Below are 20,517 nucleotides of genomic sequence, written 5' to 3' on the forward strand. Positions count from 1 at the left end.
AGAGTTCAGAAAAAGACGTTTGGAACAACCAGGACTCTTCCAAGAGACTCTTCCAAACCAACAGGTTTTCTTGTTGACCATGTATTTGATGGCTGTTTTTATTGTTTTTATGACAAGTTATTGTTCACATTTTACTATCATTGTCATAGAAATCTAACTTTAGTGCAACATTTGCTTATAGATTAAAACAACAACAACAACAACAAAAAAAAACACACACAAAAAAAAAAAACACAAGGGGTCCGTGCCCTCAGAAGAAAAACATTGTGGTCCAAAACGCAAAACCGATCTACTTTTTACCGTCAAGCTGGATGAGAACACGGGAACGAGTTTAAATAGGAGATGCTGTTTACCTGTTTATCTGTCTTATTTCTGCTTCAACATTTATTTAATACATTATTTATATTAAAATATATGTATTATGTAGGTTTAACAATGTTCGTTGTGTAGGAGGGAAGACGGCAGGGTCGGCTGTTACTACTGACGAGTGATCCGTGCATTGGTATCCGTCATGCGGTGGAGCCACGGCAGGGGAGCGTGGTCTGAACAGAGGGTGAATTCCCATCCCAGGAGATAATAGCGGAGGGTGAGGATGGCCCATCTGATGGCCAAACACTCCTTCTCCATGGTGCTGTATTTAGTCTCTCTCTTAGAGAGCTTGCGACTAATATACAAGCCTTCTGTAATATCCCTCCAGCCCCAAGAACTGTCTCACCTCCTTTTTGGTCTTGGGACACGGACAGGTCGCAACTGCTGCAGTTTTATCAATCTGGGGAAACACCTGCCCATGTCCCAAGTGAAAACCCAGATACTTTACCTCCACGAGCCCAATCGCACACTTCTTCGGGTTGGCCGAGAACCCAGCCACTCTCAGCGACCTCAGTACCGCCCTCATATGCTGCATATGCCGCTGCCAGTCATTACTAAATACAATGATCTCATCTAGATAGGCAGCAGCAAATGCACCATGGGGCCGCAACACCCTGTCCACACCGAACAGCCCAAACGGGAGTGTAACAAATTGGTGTAATCCAAACGGCGTCGTGAAAGCGTTTTTTTTTCTCTGGATAATGGAGACAAGGGGATCTGCCAATAACCCTTTGTTAAGTCCAATGTCGAAAAAATCGAGCCGTACCAAGCCAGTCAAGCAATTCGTCAACCCATGGCATTGGATATGCGTCGAATTTCGACACAGCATTCACCTTGCGAAAATCCACACAGAACCGCACTGAGCCGTCCGTCTAAGGAACCAAAACTATTGGGCTCGCCCAGTTACTGTTGGATTCTTCTATTACCCCCATTTCAAGCTTCGCACCTAATTCTTCCTGAACTATTTTTTTCTTGTTTTGAGGCAGTACTCAGTGGTCCCGGTTCAGACTCTCCCGCCTGCACACTCGCATTCCCCTCTGGTGCTTTCTTTCCCCAAGAGGCATCCGTGCATAAAGCCCCCAATAATTCTTTAAACGCTGGCCAATTCGTCCCCAAAATTAACGGATGCCGGAGGTGCAGATTAACTGCCACCTCAACACTATGGTTTGGTCCATGTTGCTTCCGTCTGCCAGCAACCATTTGCGGCAAGGGTCCTGGAGCTGTTGGGCCATCACAAAGGGTCGGCCAACCTGCTGGATGATGGCCCTCTTCAGGTCGTCAAAAACCAGGAGGTTCTGCACCGGAAGCTGCTGTGCCGCAACCTGGGACTCCCCGGAGAGCAGCGGGATCAGGCGCATCGGCCACTGGTCCCATGGCCAATCCTGTACCTTGGCCGACTTTTCAAATAAATCCAGAAATGTCTCCGGGTCGTCCTCAGACCCCATTTTGTGCAGAGGGAGGTGGGCGGGCATCCAGCTCCGGAACCTCTCGCGGTCTTCCTGCTGAGTTTGGAGGATGGCTTGAAACCACCTCTCCTGATCATGTTGCATGACCGCGAGGGATGTAATCAGCTCCGCAAATGGTGCAGTGGAGGGCACAGGCACGGCGGCGGCATCCATCTTCCTTCCCGGGTTTCGGCACCAGTGTAACAATGTTCATTGTGTAGGAAGGAAGACGGCAGGGTCGGTTGTTACTACTGACTGATTTTATTTCAACAAAAATAATAACAAAACAAAGGGCACGGAAAATAATAACTAACAACATAAATTTCGTGGTCCAGGAGTGTAGCAGATGATAATTTGGTGGACAATTAAAAAATTTCTGTTAATCACCTGTGGGTAGCGTATTCATTCTCATATAAAATTAACATTCTCCTCAGGAGGCTGTAAGACATTATCTTATCTGAGCTCAAAACACTGCTCGGGAGAGTTTAAAGATGCTAAAAATAATAAATACATATAATTATGAAAATGTGTTAATGTTTATTTTTGTTCTCACTATTTTAATAGTATTTAATGATAATGAACATAAAAGCATTACAAAACAAATTAATAATATACCACCAATAAAACCACTGTTAACGGTTATGCTGGTGTGTAAGGAAGGCGCACGAGGAAGACTATATACAAAAGGTACTTTTAATAATCGTAGGAGAAAAAGGGCACATCCAACATAAGACAAACGTAACTCAGGATACAACATCAATCACGGACGAGGAAGAACTAAACAGACAGGGTATTTAAGCACACGGGAGGTAATCAGAGAAATGGAGACAGGTGGGGATTAATCAATTAACAAAACAAGAAAATGAAGATGACCAAATAAGGAAACAGAAAGTCACTGAATGTAACAACCACAATGCTGACGCCGGGGGTATGTATAATTACAATGTATTGTCAATTTGAGTGTTATTGCTATTAATATTATTTTCTAAGTTTATAGAATTATTATTATTTATTAATTATTTGCATTATGGGTAGAATCTCTCGTCAGTGTCTTCTGATTCATCAACAGTTTCACTGATGATTTATTATCAACCCAAAACCCAGGATAGAGTGGCTGAGTGAATGTGGTCTGGACTGTGTGGATGAGGCTCATTGTGTCAGAGACGCTGTAGAAGGACAGAGTTCCTGCACTGTGATCCACAAACACTCCTATTCTCCTGATGATGTACTTCATAGGGAGACGAGTCTCAATGTTATTGTGTCTGAATGAGCAACTGGAGCGAGAACAGAACAAACTCCAGGACTGATCATTAGATCCAAAGAAACACTCATCACCGTCTCCCTTCCTGCTGATGCTCTTATATGACACTGATACACACACATAATCTCCACTATATAGAAGCTCCCAGTAACAGCGTCCACACACACTCTCTCTACACAACACCTGATAATACTCATCAAATCTGTCTGGATGATCAGGATATGACTGATCTGTGCCAGTGTTAGTAATCACTCTGTTGTTCTCAGACAGAAGGAGGTTTTTATTCACTGTGTTCGGATCCAGAGTGAGCTGATGGGAATCTAAAGGAGATAAAACACATCAGAATCAGGAATTATGAATCTGTTTGATCTTTTCACGTAACTGAACTCTTCATGTTCAGTGAATCATCAGTGTCTCAGTACAGATGACCAGATATCTGTGTAAATCATCAGTTACTAGGGCTGCCCGCTAATAGAGGCTTAGTCGATCAAAATTTCGAAAGGGGAAAAAACCCCACAGAAAGTGAAGCGAGTATTGTAATGGATGGGTCATTAACAGCTGGTCTATGTGGTAATGACGGCACATCGTTCAGAACTAGGGTTGTGCGATATATATCATCTGCGACAATATCGTAATTGTCATTTTAACGATGTGCGATTTGACATTATCGAGTATATCGCCAAACATTAGCATGATTACAAATGTTATATTGATTTTTTACAACAGTTCAATAAACAAGAAGTTAAAAATAAGAGACTTACGTTGTACATTTTAGACAAATTAAAGAAAGAAGTTACTCCCAAAAGAAAATGTTTAATCATTGTTGTGTAAAGCATCAAAGAGAAATTACAAAAAGTATCTTCAGCAAGAAATATTTTGTCTGATAAAATTTATTACATATACTATTTTGGACCATGAGCGTGAATAAATGATGACCCAATTGACCCATCTGTAAGCCCCTCCCCTCTACCGCAGTGAGTATCATTTGAGCGAAGCAGAACTCTGAAACCTAAAGAAGATCTTTAGATTTCAGTACCATAAAGAAACATTGTTTTAACATGTGGATCACATGTTAGCTACATGTAACAAATAAACACGTTCAAACTCAAACAATAACACACTCACATGACTATAAGTCGATCAGAAAAATATTTAGTCAAGGGCAGCCCTATCATTTACGTTATTTATAAAACTCTTCCTTCACCTTCTACAGGAAGAACATGAACATACTCAGAGAGTTTTTCTGCTGGTTTTCTTACTGACTTACATTGTAGGAAGTCGTCCCTGGTCCAGAGAGCAATGATGGCGAGTGTGACTGTGGAAATCAACAGACATGAACAGTGTGATTCTCATGATCCTGCATCTATTCCTAACACATTTCTAATATGATGTTCTCCATGATATGAGATGATGATGGACTAGTTTCTGAGAGCAGATGAATCTCCAGGACTTTACCTCTGTTTGAGATCTTCTTGAGCTCCTCTTTGCAGAAATCCTCCAGTTTGTCTCTCAGCTGATGGACAGATTCTCTCAGATCATCAAAAGAGACAAGAGAGCTGAAGACATCAACATTTAAATCTGTAGATTCAGGAGGTGCTGAAAGAGACTGGAAACTCTACAGAAAACAGAAATCAAAACTCATCAGCTCCTCACTTCACCCAATAACCTGCACCAACATCAGATTTGTGCAGCTCTTGTTGACTTGACTGATCTTTAGTAACTCATCTCAATCCTCGATCCACTTTCACAGCATCGGGTTCATTTTCTCACATTATAGCTACAGATTCTAGTGTTTCTTACACTATATGTGAAATTTCTAGGAAATAGTTTGATTGATAAAACATCTGCTGAGAACACATTAATGGAGTCTTATAGTAGGGTTGAGTAGCTCAGGAAAAGCAGCTTTACAGCAAAACTCAGGCATCTTCGAGATAACAGGACTTAACAACTACAGACCTGTGGCTCTAATGTCTGTCGTCATGAAAAGTGATTTGACTTTGAAAACTGGTTCTGGCTTATCTGAAGGACATCACTGGACCCTTACTGGGCCCCCTGCAGTTTTCTTATGGATGATTTGGTCCTCCAGACCAGACTGACCCAGCTCTCTGTTCCTAGCTTAACCTGTCAGTGGCTCACCAGCTTTCTGACAGATAGACAACAGTTAGTGAGACATGAGAAATTCATGTTAAACACTGGTGCCCCTCAGGGATGTGTTCTCTCCCCACTGCTCTTCTCCCTGTACACCAATATCTGCACCTCTAAAGACCCGTCTGTCAAGCTCCTGAAGTTTGCAGATGAAACTACAGACATCGGTGCATATATTCATTTGTTACCACCTCCATCCTAGTATTTCACTCTATTCTATTATCATCAATAGCACAACTGTTCGTACAATTGATTTATTTTTTTATTTCTTTTGCAATATTTGTTATATATATATAAATAATGATCTGTGTGTTGTTGTTGTCTCTGTGTACTGGAAGCTTATGTCACTAAAACAAATTCCTTGCATGCACAAGCACACTTGGCAATAAAGCTCTTTCTGATTCTGATTCTGATTCCACTTTAAATGTGGAAGAAAAACTCAACTATGCTGCGGTGGAAAAACGATTCAATGATCATGCTGAAGTGAAGCGTAATGTTATTTTCAATAGAGCAAAGTTTAAAATGCGTAAAGAAGAACCTGATGAGTCAGCTGACAGCTTTATAATGGCAGCCTATGTCCTGGCAGAACACTGTAATTTTGAGTTTTTAAAGACTAATTAATTAGTGATTGCATTGTTGTGGGGATACGAGACTTGGTCCAGCTGGACTATGATCTGACATTGAGCAGAGCAGTCAGTCAAGTGAAACAGAACGAGTTAAATGGCAGCAAGCTATAATGTGGGGCAGCTCTCCACAAACAGATGAGAAAAGTGAAGTGGATGCACTTTTATATGCAATAAAAAAGAGATGCATGAAGCAGTAAATGTTCAAAATGTGGCAGAACCCCTTTCCAGAGTTGGAAAGAATGTTCTGCTTAGGATGAAGAAAAATCAGCATATGTGTGGATTTAACCAACCTAAATGAGGCAGTATGCAGTGAGCGGCATATACTATAACCTTCTGTAGAACAGTCACTGGCCTAACTGAACAGACTAACAATTTTTACCAAGCTGGATGCACAATCTGGCTTTTGGCAGATACCTCTGGCACAAGAGTGTAGAGAACTCATTAAAACATTAATCACACCATTTGGTCAATTCTGCTTTAATGTCCTACTTTTCGGCATCAACTCTGGTCCAGAACACTTCCAGAGACGTATGTCTCAGCTCTTAGAGGGAATAACAGGAGTCAAATGCCATGACAATAACATGTCAAAACCACTACGTGATCAAAGATCCAATCTGATTTGTCAATTGTAAGTATTGGCCATTACAAGCCAGAAACCAAAAAAGTGTCCATATTGACACATACACTTTTGGATAAGGAGCAGTCTGTACCCAGATGCAGAATGACAAGGAATGGTGTTCTGTGGCTTTTATTTCACAAACCCTGCCTGAGACAGAACAGAGATATGCCCAGGTGGAGAAAGAGGCATTGGCAGTAACGTGTGCTCACGAAAGACTGTACCTGATTGACCTCCAGTTTACTATACAGACAGATCACAAGCTACTGTTGGCTCTTCTGGGAGCAAAGGCACTGGAGGACTTAGCCTCGATGCTTCAACAAATTCTAACTGACCCTCTGATGTCACATGGACTACTTTGATGATGTTTTTCTTACCTTTCTGGACATGGACAGTAGACCGTACACACAGCTTCAATGGAGGCACTGAGAGCTCTCAGACTAAATCTAAAATATCTTAAACTGTGTTCAGAAGATAAACAGAGGTCTCACGGGTTTGGAACAACATGAGGGTGAGTTATTAATGAATGAACTAACCCTTTAAATAGCTATACTTTTACTTAAGTAAAATATTTTTAGTACTCTTTCCACCACTGCCCCTTAAGACACGCTCAGGTTTGGTTTGGTTTCAATACACTGAAGGATTGTTAATATACAGTCTGATTCCTTGTTTGGGGTTTTCATTAAATTCATCAATATGTGATGTTTGATGTTTCACTATGACATAATAAATCAGAAGGACAAATGAGGTAAAAAGTTGAAATGTTATTGAAGTTTTGAACTGTTGTTGGCACTAGTGATGTTTGACGGTTAAATACATCTTCCAGAAAAAAAAGAACTATGAGAAATGATTCCTAACAGATTTCCAGAGCTGAAAGCCATTTGTAAGCGGCGTCTCTTTCAGAAGAAGATGATCAGATGAGAGTCTGACTGATGATTATATAATAAGACACTCATGAACTGTTTCTCTGTGAGTCTCTGTCACAGCAGGATCTGCTCAAGTCCACTCTGATCCTGTTCTTGTAGATGTGTGTTACCTGCAGGAACTGGATGTGATGTGTGTGTGAAAGCTGCTCCAGCTCAGCGTCTCTCCTCCTCAGATCATTGATCTCCTGCTCCAGTCGCTCCAGTCGTTCTTCAGCTCGACTCACTGCAGTCTTTTCCTGATCTCTGATCAGTCGTATCAGCTCAGAGCGGCTTCTCTCAATGGAGCGGATGAGCTCAGTAAAGATCCTCTCACTGTCCTCCACTGCTGTCTGTGCAGAGCGCTGTTAGGACACACAGTGATTCAGCTTCAGTGAGTCTGAACTGAGACGGAGACAAACTTCTCTTCTTCTCCAGACTCACCTTATGAGACTCCACAGCCTCTCTCAGCTGCTGGAGATCTTTCTCTCTCTGCTGGATTCTCTGCTGGAGCGTCTTCTGTTTCTCCTTCAGCTGCTTCTGCAGGACAAACAGATGATAGTGAGTGGTAGCCACAGAAAACTACTGGCAATAAATCATCATGAACAGATCAATCCAGTAAAAGTGGAGCTGATAACTAACCGCTCAAGGTTCAAACTCCAGAAGTGATGATCGACTACAATCATCCTACATGAACTGTACAAGTGTACGTATAAAAGTGAAACTTAGAGCTTCACACTGACAGTGTTCCTGCATTTTAACTGATGGAAGTATATATTTTATGATATGAATTATATGTCAAAGAACAGATGAATGGTGAATGGCATTTTACTAAAGGTTTACAGATCATTTTCAGGAAACTCTTCTTGCAGCTGCTGTTTATTTCTGCTGCAGTGTGAATGCTATCAGCTGTTAATATGGAGCTGATATAAACACTTATGAAATGAGTGTCAGTAATATTTCATCAGCGTCTAGTGTTAAATACCTGTTTCTCTGTCCTCTGTGCTGCAGCTGATACAGTGTCGTGGTTTTTATGTTCATCCATCGTACACAGCATACATATACACTTCTGATCCTCCTGATCCCAGCAGTCTGTAATACAGCTCTTACAGTAACTGTGTCCACAGGAAGTGGTCACTGGATCCTTCAGGAGATCCAGACACACTGGACACAAGAACTCATCCTGAGAAACTTTTACTGCGTGAATACAGAGACACAAACACACTACAGCTCAACTACAGCTTCTCTTTTCCAGAACTCACGTGCTTCCTGTTTCCTGCTTCTGTGTCTGAGTCACATGAGTAAAAAAAAAAAAAGAAAAAGCTGATTCCTCATTCCTGCTCATGTAGAGTCTCTCTCTCTCTCTCTCTCACACACACACACACACACACACGGCAGGTCTTTAAAGTTTACAGTCTCTGCACTGGCTACCTATTAAGTTTCGTACCACTTCTACCACGCTACAAAGGCAGTTTCACACTGAGCGCAGATATATCTGATCAAATGCATATTAGTATTCTTTAGCTTGGGGTTTAAACAAATCATTTTTGCTTGGTTGGAACAGCAGCTACACTAGTTATGTCTCTATTACCTTCTCTGTTTCTGCTGTAACATCCCGTGGTAACTAGGATTTACACAAGCTTCAGTCTGGATCCAGAACACCGGAGAAGAGATATATTAACCCCTCAGAGGAACTCAGAAGATGCTTTAATATATATAACCCTCGAAGTCAATAATCAATTCTAAACTAATTAAAGAAAAAGAAAGGTCAAAATATGAGGCGTTTTATTCTTAATAAGAATATTTATTGTTGTCAGCCACTTTAACATTGTAAATACACAGTTTTTTGCAAGATTGCATGATTTAGAAACACCCAGTAGTTTAAAAACAAAACCAAGACCTAAGTCTCCTTTCAAACGCTGGTCATACACTCCCCAACCCACAATCCCTGCTGGTACCGAGACTTGAACCCAGGACACAAGTTACAGAGGTTACAAGTTCAACTCTCTAACATTTCACATATTTTCCGCCCTGCTCACAGCCAATTCACATTTCTTCTTCCTCTATCTCCACATGCCATGCTGGTGAATCAAAATATAACAGAGATTAAAAAGCCCTCTCCTTAGGTTTCCTTGTCCCTGACGAAAGGTGAAATCCACAAAACATTGGGGCACGCTAGGGCTGTGCAAAAAAATCTCATCTCATCAGTAAAGACATTCTGTAATTAGAAGTATATCTCCAGCACGTGCATTCAGATCAGGGTTGCCAGGCTTTCATAACAAATCCTGCCCAGCTGCTTCTCAAAACTAGCCCAATCGCGTTTCCAGGAGGTTCCCCGATAAAAATTGTTAAATTATACGTTTTTTGGCAGGGTTGCCTTAGTAAACTTAACATTCTAGGGGCTAAATATCATGTTATTGGTATTGGGGTTGGTTGAACCACGGACATGAAAAACAACCGCAGACTTGGCAACACTGGTTCAGGTGGAGCAGCAGTTACTACACAGAGCCGTAGTCTACCGACAACTACACAAAATCGTGTTCAAAATCCACAAAGAATCGCCTGCGATTTTAACATCGATGTTGTGTAGATTGTCAGTGAATTACGGCTCTGTGTAGTAAATGCCAACCAGTGTTGCCAAGTCTGTGGTGGTTTTTCATGTCAGCGGTTCGAAGCAGAGATTGTTAAAGGGGCTTTCATTTATTATAGAGCAAAATGGACAGAGAAGGGTGAAAGAAACACTAATTACTTTTTTTCTCTAGAGAAATGAATTCGTAAAAAAAATAAAATAAAATAAAATAAAATAAACCATCTCTCTCTGCCCTACAGATTAATAGTGATTTATGTACAGATCCAGGAATGATCTCAACTTTTGTGTACAACTTTCACAAAAAAATGTGATTCCTCTCTTTTGAGTGTTTGTGATGAAGTTTCAGGTATTAATGCAGACTTTAAATTACTATGTGACTCTGACCTCTCTATTAATGAAATGGAAGAGGCACTGAAATCTATCAAAAGGGTTTTTTTTTTTTTTTTTTTTTTACTTTACTCAATTTGTGAATGTCCCTTCACATTGTAAAAATCATAGATTTGATTTAGTTATGGCAAATAATGCTTTTGTGTCAAATCTCTCTACTATAGATGCATCTCTCTACTATACGATTAAAACAACCTAATGTCTCTTTCGTACATACAGCTCTCTGGTATAATGGTTCTGGAAAACCCATTTGGGCCAGTATAAAACAGAAATGGACACTGCAAGGTCTTCATATTTTTTCTCAGAATATTGACAATAATCATAAAAACCTAGGCAGCTTCCTTGATGTTGTAGAGGATCCTTGATGTTGTCAGGCCTTTCATGTTAAAGGATATTTTATGGACTGAACAAACATGTGACATTTAATTCCTTCACTGTAAGTTTTGTCCTCAGGATTGTATGTTGTTGTTGTTAGAAGGGTGGGGTGGTGAATGTAACTGTAAGTGTTAAATTAATTTAAACACTGAAACAAAAAATACACGATAGCCTATGCATTCCGTCGGTGATGTGATATTTGTTCGGTCTTTGTTTAACACTTATTTAATGTGATGTGTTGATAAGGTGTTACATGTTGTGGGTTACGCTCTTCTTCGTCTGAGATGTTCTGCGGTCACCGGAAGTGGTCTCGCGGCGCATGCGCAGTGTGCAGAGCAGCGCTAGCGGAGCGGAGGAGCAGAAGAGCGAGGAGTTCCTTTAGCTTTAATTATTCAACCTATTTATTATAGTGTTTATGAATCTACGCGATGGCGGGAATCAAAGGTGAGCGACTTTACATGTGTGTGTTCGCGGTGTGTGTGTGTGTGTGTAATAACGAGCGGTGGGGTGTTTATTAGCAGCCGCAGATTTACATCCTCCATCGAAATAAACACATACACACACACACACACACACACACACACAGATCAGCTCTTTGTATAAATATTAATACAGCTCTCATAGAAACACACACACACACACGGTGTTGTAAATGATGTTGAGCTGTGAGCGGATCATCTGATCATCACATGAGTCCGTTATTCATCTGTAGAGGTTTTTTTAATTATCAATATTATCATTATGAATCTGAACACATTATAATCAGAAAACATAACACGACTGATATTTCAAATTTGGGAATATGAAGGAATTTAGGCGACAAATTGTACATTATTTCATACATGTGTATATATATATATATATATATATATATATATATATATATATATATATATATATATGTCAGCATCGTCATGTGTTATCATAGAAACATTTGGTCATTTAGTTACTTTTTGGCAGAACTTTTACAAAATGTATTTTGAAAAATAGTTTTTGACAGTTTAGTTGAATAACCGATGACAAAAGAGACCAATTATATGACTAACATATGTTTGTATTTGAATTAATGATGTCATAATAGCAACACTATGAATGTAAATTAGCTTAAGCCAATAGACTTTAATGAAAAATGAAGGTATTTTGTTTAATATTTCTTTTATTGTTTTTAACTTTTAGTAAAAAAATGTGTTAATATTTATATATAATATATAAATATTTCCAAAATATATACTATATGTGTATGATCATCATATTATTCTGATTTCTGAAGATCATGTGACACTGAAGACTGGAGGAATGATGCTGAAAATACAGCGGAGCATCACAGAAATACATTACACTTTAACACAGATTCACACAGAACACAGATGATTTATATTTATAATAATATTTCTCAGTTTTCTGCTCTTGCTGTACTTGTATGTAATAAACACATGTTTGCTGACTGTTGTTGTTGTTGTGTGCAGCTCTGATCAGTCTGTCGTTCGGAGGAGCGGTCGGGCTCATGTTCCTGATGCTGGGCTGTGCTCTCCCCGTCTATAAGTGAGTGTGTGTGTCTCTCTCGTGTGTGTGTGTGTGTGTGTGGAGCATCTGCTCACGCTGTGTTTGTGTGCAGTGCGTACTGGCCTCTGTTCCTGCTCTTCTTCTACATCCTGGCACCTATCCCATACTGCATCTCTCGCCGCGTGGTGGACGACACAGACTCGGCCAGCAACGCCTGTAAAGAGCTGGCCATATTCCTGACCACAGGCATCGTGGTGTCCGCCTTCGGGCTGCCCATCATATTCGCCCGCGCCTATGTGGTAAACATCTTCATCACACACTGTTCCTTCACTGACACTGACACAAAAATAAAACAACTGAGTGCGATCTGATGATTTAAGTGCATTGAGGCGCTTTGTCTGTTTAACATGAAGTGATGGGATTGATCTGACTGAATAATGGATGTGCACAGATGGCGTGGGGAGCCTGTGCTCTGGTTCTGACGGGAAACATCGTGATCTTCTGCACCATCCTGGGCTTCTTCCTGGTGTTCGGCTCTAATGATGACTTCAGCTGGCAGCAGTGGTGAAGCACGCCGATCATCTCAGCTCATCACTTATTTATTACCGCCGTCCACTGATAGACGCAGGAGTCCAGTGCAATACTTGTGTTACTCTGACATGGCTCTGACCTCAGCTAGACGTTCAGGTGGTCGCTCACAAACACTGGTTCTTCTTCTGCTGCTTTCTGTTACTCTTCAGTCTTTAGCTCTTCAGAGTTTATTTATTGGTTTTTGTTTTCTGATGATCGTAGTAAACGTGACATCGTAGACTGACACTCATTATGTTGTTTGGGATGATTGTGTTTGTTGGTTTGTATTGCACGTAACATGCAGATAAAACACAGATCATGTTTGTTTGTACATGCAGACGAGCTCATATCATCAGTTTCTGTAAATCTGCAGAACTAACGCAGAATCAGAGAGAGTAAAGTCAACATGAGAAGTCACATCAAGTCTTATTCTGTCACACATTAGCATGAAAGCCTGTCTTTTATCGAACCGTTCTGACTTCTTCCCCAGAACTGTAAGCTACAAACCCAGGATTGTGAGAACAAAGTTAGTTTATATCTCTCAGTTCTGAGTTGTTTATTGTGAGATGTACTCGAGCTCACATCTGTGTAAGTGTTTAACTGCGGTTTCATGTGGACTTTGAATCTCTGTTATTTTATATCTCCTCACCGTTTGTGCAGAAACAGCACAGCTAACAATGTGACTCTTCCTCTTTTCTTGTATTTTTTTCTTTTTTTAAATAAACAGCATTTTTGCCAAAAAAAAAAATCAATTGTATGTTTGTTGTCATTGCAGCTGATGTTCCGTGAAAAAAAGTGGTTTATAATTGTTGTTTTCCACTCATAAAATGCAGTGCATTTCACATACCATCACATTATATAGAAATGTTAAATTATTTTGATAACTTAAAATAGTCACAATTTATTAAAAATTAGACTAGTTCTCATTATCCTTGAAGAGGATTAATTTTATACTTGTGGTTTTTCATATAAATTGGCATTAAGGCATTACAACAGATATTATCATCATGTATTTTTTGAATTGAAAAACTTGAATTGAATCATGTATATATATATATAAATATTTTTAAAATCATGATTGAATGAGTCTAATGCAATGCACAGAAATCTGGCAACACTACAATAAGATTACAAATATTGACATGAATAAACAAAGAAAAATATTTTATTTAGACATTTACTAAAAAAAGTAAAATCTAAAGTTCCACTGAATGCACCGGAATCGTTCCTCGTCACAGTTTATGAAAGCTGGACATAGCATCCGACTGTCTTCGGCAGATGTTCGTTACTACACAGATTTTCAGAAGAAACTGCATTTTGAAAAGATACTGACATATATCAGTTCCTACAGAAGTTATATAATGATGACAAGATTATAGAAAATTAGAAAAAGAACATCAAATTAACTGAAGGAAGATGATGATAAGTCCAAAAAAAGTTCAGATCTTTAAAGCAGGCTAACTATATACTGTTTTTTTTTTTTTATTTAGATTATGTAGGTGTTTTTATTTATTTTTGTAAACCGAGTGACTTTAGATTCAAATACTATTATTATTGGTCTTTGTTCTGGACTACTTATATTTTTTGGAAGAATTACTTGCATCATTGCATTATTAACATTTTTCTAGTTCACGTGACTTTTTCATTTGGTGCTTCATTATGTGTGTGTGTCTCAAGTTACTTCTTGGATTTCACACATCAGCTTTGCCTCTAATTTGACAAGGGTCTTCATCAACCACAGACACAGGAATCATCTCAAAATGGCTTTTACTTTCAATAAAGTTATTACAATCTAGATTTGCAATCTGTTGATTTCATTCATATCATGATAGATTGGAACAGATGAATTTTGTTTGCAGTTAGATTAGTCTTGAAACGGTCATTCCTTAAGTAGAAAGCTCAAGTTCAAATTAGGTTGATAACCTTTAAAGAAGAAGAAAGAAAAACAAATCAATTCCTAATTACAACCATTCATTAACACAACATGCACCTTTAACAGACTTTTAAAGCTGCAGTAGGTAACTTTTGTAAAAAAAAAAAAAATATATATATATATATTTTTTTTACATATTTATTAAACCTGTCATTATGTCCTGACAGTAGAATATGAGACAGATAATCTGTGTAAAAAAATCAAGCTCCTCTGGCTCCTCCCAGTGTCCTATTGCCATTTGCAGAAACTCCATCGCTCCCGGTAAGAAACAACCAATCAGAGCTGCGGTCCGTAACTTTGTTTGTGTTCAAAATTTAGAAAAATGTTTATAATAAGCGAGTACACCATTAATCAATTTTCCAAACCGTGTTTTTGGCTGGTCCTGAATCACTAGGGTGCACCTATAATAAGTGTTTATATTCGGACTATTTTAGATTGCTTCGGGGATACCGCGGCGGAGTAACCCAGTACCTTTGTGATTCTTCATAGACATAAACAGAGAGAAGTAGTTCCGGCTACGATGTTCTTCCGCAAGACGCAAGCAGTTCTGTTTATTAACCGCTAGAGCGTCAGAAGTTCCCTACCGCAGCTCCAATATTCATATATGAATCGTATGCACTCTAATGCAGCCTTATCATACTCAAAGTAAACATATCCCAAGCATGTAAACATTACAACACACAAGATGCATTTATCTGAATATAAGTTAATTTAGTTTTAAACAATCATCCTACCAGCAGCGTCTGGGGTTGATTAATCACTGATTCGCATCCTATTCCTGTTGTACTCCTTTACTTACACCTCAAAAGTTTTTGCAGTCACAAAGTTTTCCTCAAAGGGAAAAATGGTGGATAAACTGCAGAACAAGCTCTCACTCCTTTGTTTCTGCTGGTGTTTGGTGTTTAATAGGCTCTGATTAAAAGCGCACCTGATAGAGATTTATCGTGAGTGGAGTTCGGCTTTTTCTGACAGATGATGTCATCCGGATGAAGACGCTCTTCCTGGCTTTCAACAACAACTTCTATGACAATTAGTTCAGCATACACAAATTATCTCCAGTCATCACCAATAATGTTTAAACTAATAATAAATAAATGTTTAAATTGTGTGCTAAATATTAATTAACTTATAAAATAAATAAATACATTTGTATTACACAACTTCACTGTGTGTGTGTGTGTGTGTGTGTTTGTGTGTGTGTGTGTGTGTGCGTGTGTGTGTGTGCGTGTGTGTGTGTGTGTGTGTGTGTGTGTGTGTGTGAGTGTGTGTGTGTGTGTGTGTGTGTGTGTGCGTGTGCCGTCTGTTTGAATGTGTGTTGGTTTGGTCAGGGGCAGTGGGCAGCAGATGTGACCTCTGACCCTGCGAGGATCCAAACACAGAGCACACTTTCACATCACACACTGATTCACACTGACCATCAATCCCTGACCTGTTGAAATCCCTGTCATTGAGAACGCAGATCAAGTTCTTCTCCTTGTTCTGTGGTCCAGTTTCATTAGTTTATCTGTTTATTCTCTGGTGCTTCAGGGTCAGCAGCGTTACAGTAAATGTTACCCAGTTTATTCCAGTTTATGATGAGCAGATCACAGATGGTGTGCACCCACCGTGTGTTTAATAGACACTAGATGGTGATGTTCTACCGCTGACCGTCGTCTCAAACCTCAGCTGGAGCTGTGTCCTCCCATCCACCTCGACTCTGTCTGACCTCAGAAATGTGTTTCTCAGTGATCTGTGACCGGCAGACGGCTGTGATATGAGCCGTGCTGGACCTGCTGTTTACACATCAGACCTTCAGACTCACAGATATCTGTGCACAACTGTATTAAACATCTGCTGATGAGTTTACATCCCGTTAATCTAGTCCTCCGATACTCCTCTCCTGGGAGTCACACTTGGCAGTCAACACCAAAGTCGATAACCATACTGTGTTTGACTATAATAATGTTTATTCTTGAATATTTTGTGTTTTATGGAGAGTTCATGATATGCACCCAAGGGGATTTACTAGACGAGCAGCTGAATCTGCGTAACACTGCTGGTTAGATGCAGGAGCGGTGTGTGCGCTCAGGGTTTGTGAGGGTTTTGATGAGACACTGTCATTACGCAGAAAAACAGACGCGACTGAACGTCTGACTGCTTGCCCCGGTGATGTCAGGGGTTTCAGAGTCTCTTGTGTTTAGGGAACAGGCTTTTGTATCCGATTCAAAAACATTATTACAGAGAGCTGTTTCCACACGCTTGCTGCCATCTCAAACAGATGTTTGGAGCGAGTCCGATCGCGTCACTGAGTCCTGCTCTTACTGCTTTTATTTATTCACTTATTAAACGAATGCTAAAGACACACAGCATCATCTGTTAAACAACAGACCATACAGATTTAACAAGACATCTCAACACACCACACAAGTTACTTACACACTGGCTCGATTTGAAGTATTTCTTGTCTCTAGAATCTCCATTAAAGTGTGTTTTCTGTGTGTGGATCCCGAGCGAGTGTTATAGACACATTAAACTCTCAGAACACACACATCTCTCATCACCCAGCCCAGAATAGCGGCACACTAATACGAAGCCACGGTTCAATATGAAGGCGACGACTGAACCGGAAATGTTTTCTGTTTTAAGACGACAAAGCTCCATTCAGCTCTGAGACTCGTGATGTGTGATTGAGTGACCCACAGCAGCACATTAGCGCCTCACGCTCACTGAGAGGCTAACACGGATCAGATTTGTGCATGTGTGTGTGTGTGTGTGTGTGTGTGTGTAGCAGACTGATATATCTGTGTTTGGGTACAGCAGGTCATTCTTAAATCCATTATCATGTGTTTCATTATCTGCATTGACTTCATTTAATTTCATTTTAATTCCTCATTGTGTTCCAGTTCAAGCAGCATCTTCTGCATCTCTTTTGTTAGATGTTTGTCTACACACTTCACTGCAGTTTCTCAAAGCTTCATTGTTGGTGTTACTGACGCGACAGAAGAGTTTTAGAGCGATGGAACAGTTTCTGAACTGAAGTTTCTCACTCGTCGTCTGTGTTCATCTGTGTCTGTTGCTCATTGACCTTCTGACCCCTAACATGACCTTGATCCAGGAGCAGCCGTGTTTGAGGTCAAAGGTCACCTCCCACGCTGTCACACCTGCTGCTGCCACCCAGAGGTTTCCTCCCTCCTGCACTAAACTTAATTTATTAAATATGATGAAAAAAATATTTCTATTGATAGCCTTTCAGAGATCTCTCTGTCTGACTTTTTTTATATAATTTTTTCAAGATTTTGTATTTGGCAAATCAAGTGTTATCTTAGTATCACTGATATTCTATTACAATATATATTTTTTAATATATTTGTAATGTTATTTTTAGCTTTTATGTTTAGACAGGTTTTCTTTCTTTTGTAATTCCAGTCCGTTTTTTTTATTTGACTTTTAATTGACTTTAATTTGAGTTATTTAAGTACTATTTTAGAGCTTAAACTAACAGATGTTGCTTTCAATAAAAACCAGAAAAACTTGAAAATTTCTATTAAATATTACAAATAATTACAAGCATAAAGTAACATGCTGAACATAAAGTTTTGAAGTAAATAAAAAAATAAAATGCAGTCCAATATTTTTTCATTAACAATCTCATTTACAATTACAATTGGCGAGTAGTTTTTTAAATTAAATTAAAATAAAATAAAATAAAATAAAATAAAATAACTTTTTAAATTTATTTTATTTTATTAGTCAACATTGAGAGTCTGTCTCAACAAAACCTTTTGTTTCCTAGGTAGAAATACAGTAAATATAAAAATACAGTAAACATATTATAATGTTAAGCTTTCTTAATTAAATTTAATTGCAATTCTGCATACTACTACCTTAATTAAAGTTCACTAATTAAACTGGAATGAAGAAGACTTTCTCAGTGCATCGCTGCATGACCCTGGAGTGAACGACGGTGGTGTGTTTGGGACAGGACCGCTGTGATTTACAAGCTCCTGACATTACATGCATGTTGAGAGCATTAGCTGTTTCTCCATGACCATACGCGTCTTCTGCTGATGTGTGTGCTGTAGCTTTAAAGCCGAGTCATAAAAGCCAAAAACGTATGGAAACAGCATCAGATGCAGAATTATCTAAACCCTCATGCATTCACTCTTTATGGTGTGTGTGACGTGCTCCTGCTGCGGCCCGTCGAGAGATTCATGCACACACTGATTTTATGAGCAAACTCATGAAGGAAAGCTCAGAGATGAATGTTTAGGACCAGCGTCTGAAAGGAGCATTGTGTAGTCTGCCGTCTCACAGCCAGAGCTGGAATTTACTCTCGCAAACTCACATTAATGAGCTACAAAAGCACAATAAACATGAACTGAACTGATCTGACATTTTACTGTGTTTGTCAAAATTAGTGCTTGTGCTTGTTTTAGTATTTAATACTGTTATAATTTTTGTAAATAATTTTAAATTTTTCAGTTTATAGTATTTTTTTAAATGTCTATTATAGTTTTTAATAAGTACCGTATTTTTCGGACAATAAGTCGCACCTGAGTATAAGTCGCATCAGTCCAAAAATACGTCATGAAGAGGAAAAAAACATATATAAGTCACATTTATTTAGAACCAAGAACCAAGAACCAAGAACCAACCCTCTGGCGGCTGGAGACGGTAATGTTTTCTCTTGGTTCATTTCTCTTGGTTCATGTCAAATTAATTTGGATAAATAAGTCGCACCTGACTATAAGTCGCAGGACCAGCCAAACTATGAAAAAAAGTGTGACTTATAGTCCGGAAAATACCGTATTTCATTTTTAGGTTTAGTTGTTTCTGTTCTATTTTAGCACTCACACAAATGAGACGTCACCTTCACTGAAAAAAATAAAGGCAAAACTATTTTTAATAGGGAAATTTCACAAAGAATCATAAAGAAACAGCAAGTATATAGCACACTTAAAAGTTATATACACCTGACCTAGGAGGGATGAATAAACATTCATGAATGAGAAAATAAAGAGTGTGGCGTACTTGATGATTAATAGAGTTATTAAGCAGCAATTATTAAGCAATAATCTGTGAAAAAGAACTGAATGCGATGCTCGTGCTGACAGCATGCAATCGCTAATTCTCTTTTGCATCTTATTGCGCTTGAATGGTCAATTATGTCAAATGATTTACCTGTTGTGTATTCATTTAAACACAGTCAGTTGTTTGTTAAATTAACGCTAACAGATGTGCTAGAATACACTGGATCCTGCAGTCGCTCTTAAAGTGACAGCATCTTATTTTACCTGATGCTGTGCGCGTCATTAATATTAATGAAAAAGCTTTCCTCAGATTTGATTTCAATGTTTAGGTTTGTTTGAGAGTTTTTTAACTCACTGAAGAACAGATATTTGACTTTATACAGCAGGACATCACTGAGCCTCTGCAGAACGCAAACAATGAAACCCTGACCGTCTTCAAAATGACAGTGATTTCATTTCTCCATGGAGTGTGTTCAGAATTAAACTCGTAGTGTTGAGGGTTTGTGCGTCTGCATCAGCGATGGCTTCCAGATGTTTCTCACCGAGGATCCTCACACCGCCGCTTCCTCTCATGATGTGTCCCGGAGACGTGATCTTCTGAGGTCAGCGGAGAAAGGGTTCGGTTAGAGTCAGTTGACAGGAACCGCTAATGAAGGCGAAGCTCAAGCGGACTGAAGCGATATTGTGTTTTTTTAGTTTATTTAAATGGTTTTAGTTTTAGTTAATGATAATAACCCCGGTCAAATCAACATCAAATCAACAAATAATGTCACACCTGTGAGAACA

The 20,517-nt window shown here is 39.2% G+C and overlaps 2 protein-coding genes and 1 long non-coding RNA gene across 3 annotated transcripts; 1 reads left to right on the plus strand and 2 right to left on the minus strand.

Annotated features, from left to right (window-relative positions):
- Window positions 1-2,493: 2,493 nt before the first annotated feature.
- LOC127971422 (tripartite motif-containing protein 16-like) lies at window positions 2,494-8,658 on the minus strand. The gene is made up of 6 exons (XM_052574426.1): window positions 8,350-8,658; window positions 7,809-7,904; window positions 7,499-7,729; window positions 4,531-4,690; window positions 4,343-4,390; window positions 2,494-3,395 (listed from the first exon to the last, which is right to left on the minus strand). Exons 1-6 carry the CDS (start codon window positions 8,419-8,421, stop codon window positions 2,827-2,829), a joined length of 1,176 nt encoding a protein of 391 aa, XP_052430386.1. The 5' UTR covers window positions 8,422-8,658; the 3' UTR covers window positions 2,494-2,826.
- Window positions 8,659-10,991: 2,333 nt separating this feature from the next.
- LOC127971425 (leptin receptor overlapping transcript-like 1) lies at window positions 10,992-13,537 on the plus strand. Its single transcript, XM_052574428.1, has 4 exons — window positions 10,992-11,160; window positions 12,183-12,258; window positions 12,332-12,518; window positions 12,671-13,537. The coding sequence occupies exons 1-4, from the start codon at window positions 11,145-11,147 to the stop codon at window positions 12,785-12,787; spliced, it is 396 nt and encodes a 131-aa protein (XP_052430388.1). The 5' UTR covers window positions 10,992-11,144; the 3' UTR covers window positions 12,788-13,537.
- A 1,002-nt stretch (window positions 13,538-14,539) lies between these two features.
- Window positions 14,540-16,012, minus strand: LOC127971427 (uncharacterized). The gene is made up of 2 exons (XR_008156847.1): window positions 15,457-16,012; window positions 14,540-14,712 (listed from the first exon to the last, which is right to left on the minus strand). It is a non-coding gene; the product is annotated as an uncharacterized LOC127971427 (long non-coding RNA).
- Window positions 16,013-20,517: the final 4,505 nt, after the last annotated feature.

Source organism: Carassius gibelio, chromosome B14, assembly GCF_023724105.1.
Source record: "Carassius gibelio isolate Cgi1373 ecotype wild population from Czech Republic chromosome B14, carGib1.2-hapl.c, whole genome shotgun sequence".
Lineage (NCBI taxonomy): Eukaryota > Metazoa > Chordata > Actinopteri > Cypriniformes > Cyprinidae > Carassius > Carassius gibelio.